This window comes from Gracilinanus agilis, unplaced genomic scaffold (genome assembly GCF_016433145.1).
Source record: "Gracilinanus agilis isolate LMUSP501 unplaced genomic scaffold, AgileGrace unplaced_scaffold53299, whole genome shotgun sequence".
Lineage (NCBI taxonomy): Eukaryota > Metazoa > Chordata > Mammalia > Didelphimorphia > Didelphidae > Gracilinanus > Gracilinanus agilis.
In genome coordinates, this window is record NW_025388353.1 from 2,393 (window position 1) to 3,568 (window position 1,176).

Sequence of the window (1,176 nt, forward strand, 5' to 3'; positions counted from 1 at the left end):
TTGGGTGGGATGAATAGAAGAGTCAGCAGAGACCTTCCTCTGCCTGGGGGCCCCTGAGGTCTGCCTCCTTGTGGGCTGGATGTGGTCCTGTAGCCAGCAGGGGACGCTGTGGGACTGGTCCTGGGCAGGCAGTGAGGTCCCGGGGAGCCTGGAGGTGTTGGGGGTGATGAGTCCAGCTGGCTGTGACTGTGGCTGCTCTGAGCCCTGTGATCATTCCTGGATGATATCTCAGCTGGGATGGGCCAAGGATCCTCCCTCCATGAAGGGCTGGGACCTTGAGAGAGGAGGCAGGTGTGGTCTAGAGGAGGCTGGACCAGGCCCAGATTTGCATCAATCCCCACCTGCCCTGCAGCCAACATCACATGGTAACCAGGAGAGGATAAGAGTGAGCTGAGAGGGGCCAGGCTCAGCTGTGAGATCTTAGGGGAGCTGAGCTCTTGGGGTCCTCTCACCATGGCTTGGCCTCTTGTTTGCCTCCTAATGCTCACCTTCTGCTCAGGTCAGGATGACTCCCAGACCTCCCCTTGTCCCCTCTACCATCTGTGTTTGTGTCTCTCATGTGAATCTCAAAGCACCTTCTAGCTTTCTCCTTGTTCAGGGTCACTAATGAGTTTCTCTGTTTGCAGGCTCCCTCTCCCAGCCTGTCCTGACTCAGCCTCCCTCTGTTTCTGCATCCCTGGGGAGCACAGCCAGACTCTCCTGCACCCTGAGCAGTGGGTACAGTAATTATAATGCTCATTGGTACCAGCAGAGCTCAGGAAAGGCCCCTCAGTACCTCATGTGGGTTGACAGTGATGGAGATATAGGCAGGGCCGATGGGATCCCTGAGCGCTTCTCTGGCTCCAGCTCTGGGGCTGATCGATTCCTGTCCATAAGCAACGTCCAGCCTGAGGATGAAGCTGATTATTACTGCGGGAAAGATTATAGCAGTGGTGGTTATCGTTATCCACAGTGATGCATTCAGTGAGGAAGTGGGACAAAAACTTCCACTGCCAGCCCAGGCCCAGATTCACACATGACTTCAGGCTTACCCACATCCTGAACTCCCAGGAGACTATCAGGGCTCTCAATCTCTGTGATGGAGTCTGTGTCTGAGTCTGTCTTTCTCTTTCTCTCTTTGTCTGTCTGTCTCTGTCTCTGTCTCTGTCTCTGTCTCTGTCTCTGTCTCTGTCTCTG

At 54.9% G+C, this 1,176-nt stretch overlaps 1 gene segment (V, D, J or C); it reads left to right on the forward strand.

Moving 5' to 3' along the window:
- The first annotated feature begins 453 nt into the window (after positions 1-453).
- On the forward strand, positions 454-955 carry LOC123255853. The segment is given in 2 exon segments: positions 454-499; positions 627-955. Coding segments are annotated over 2 exon segments (375 nt in total).
- Positions 956-1,176: the final 221 nt, after the last annotated feature.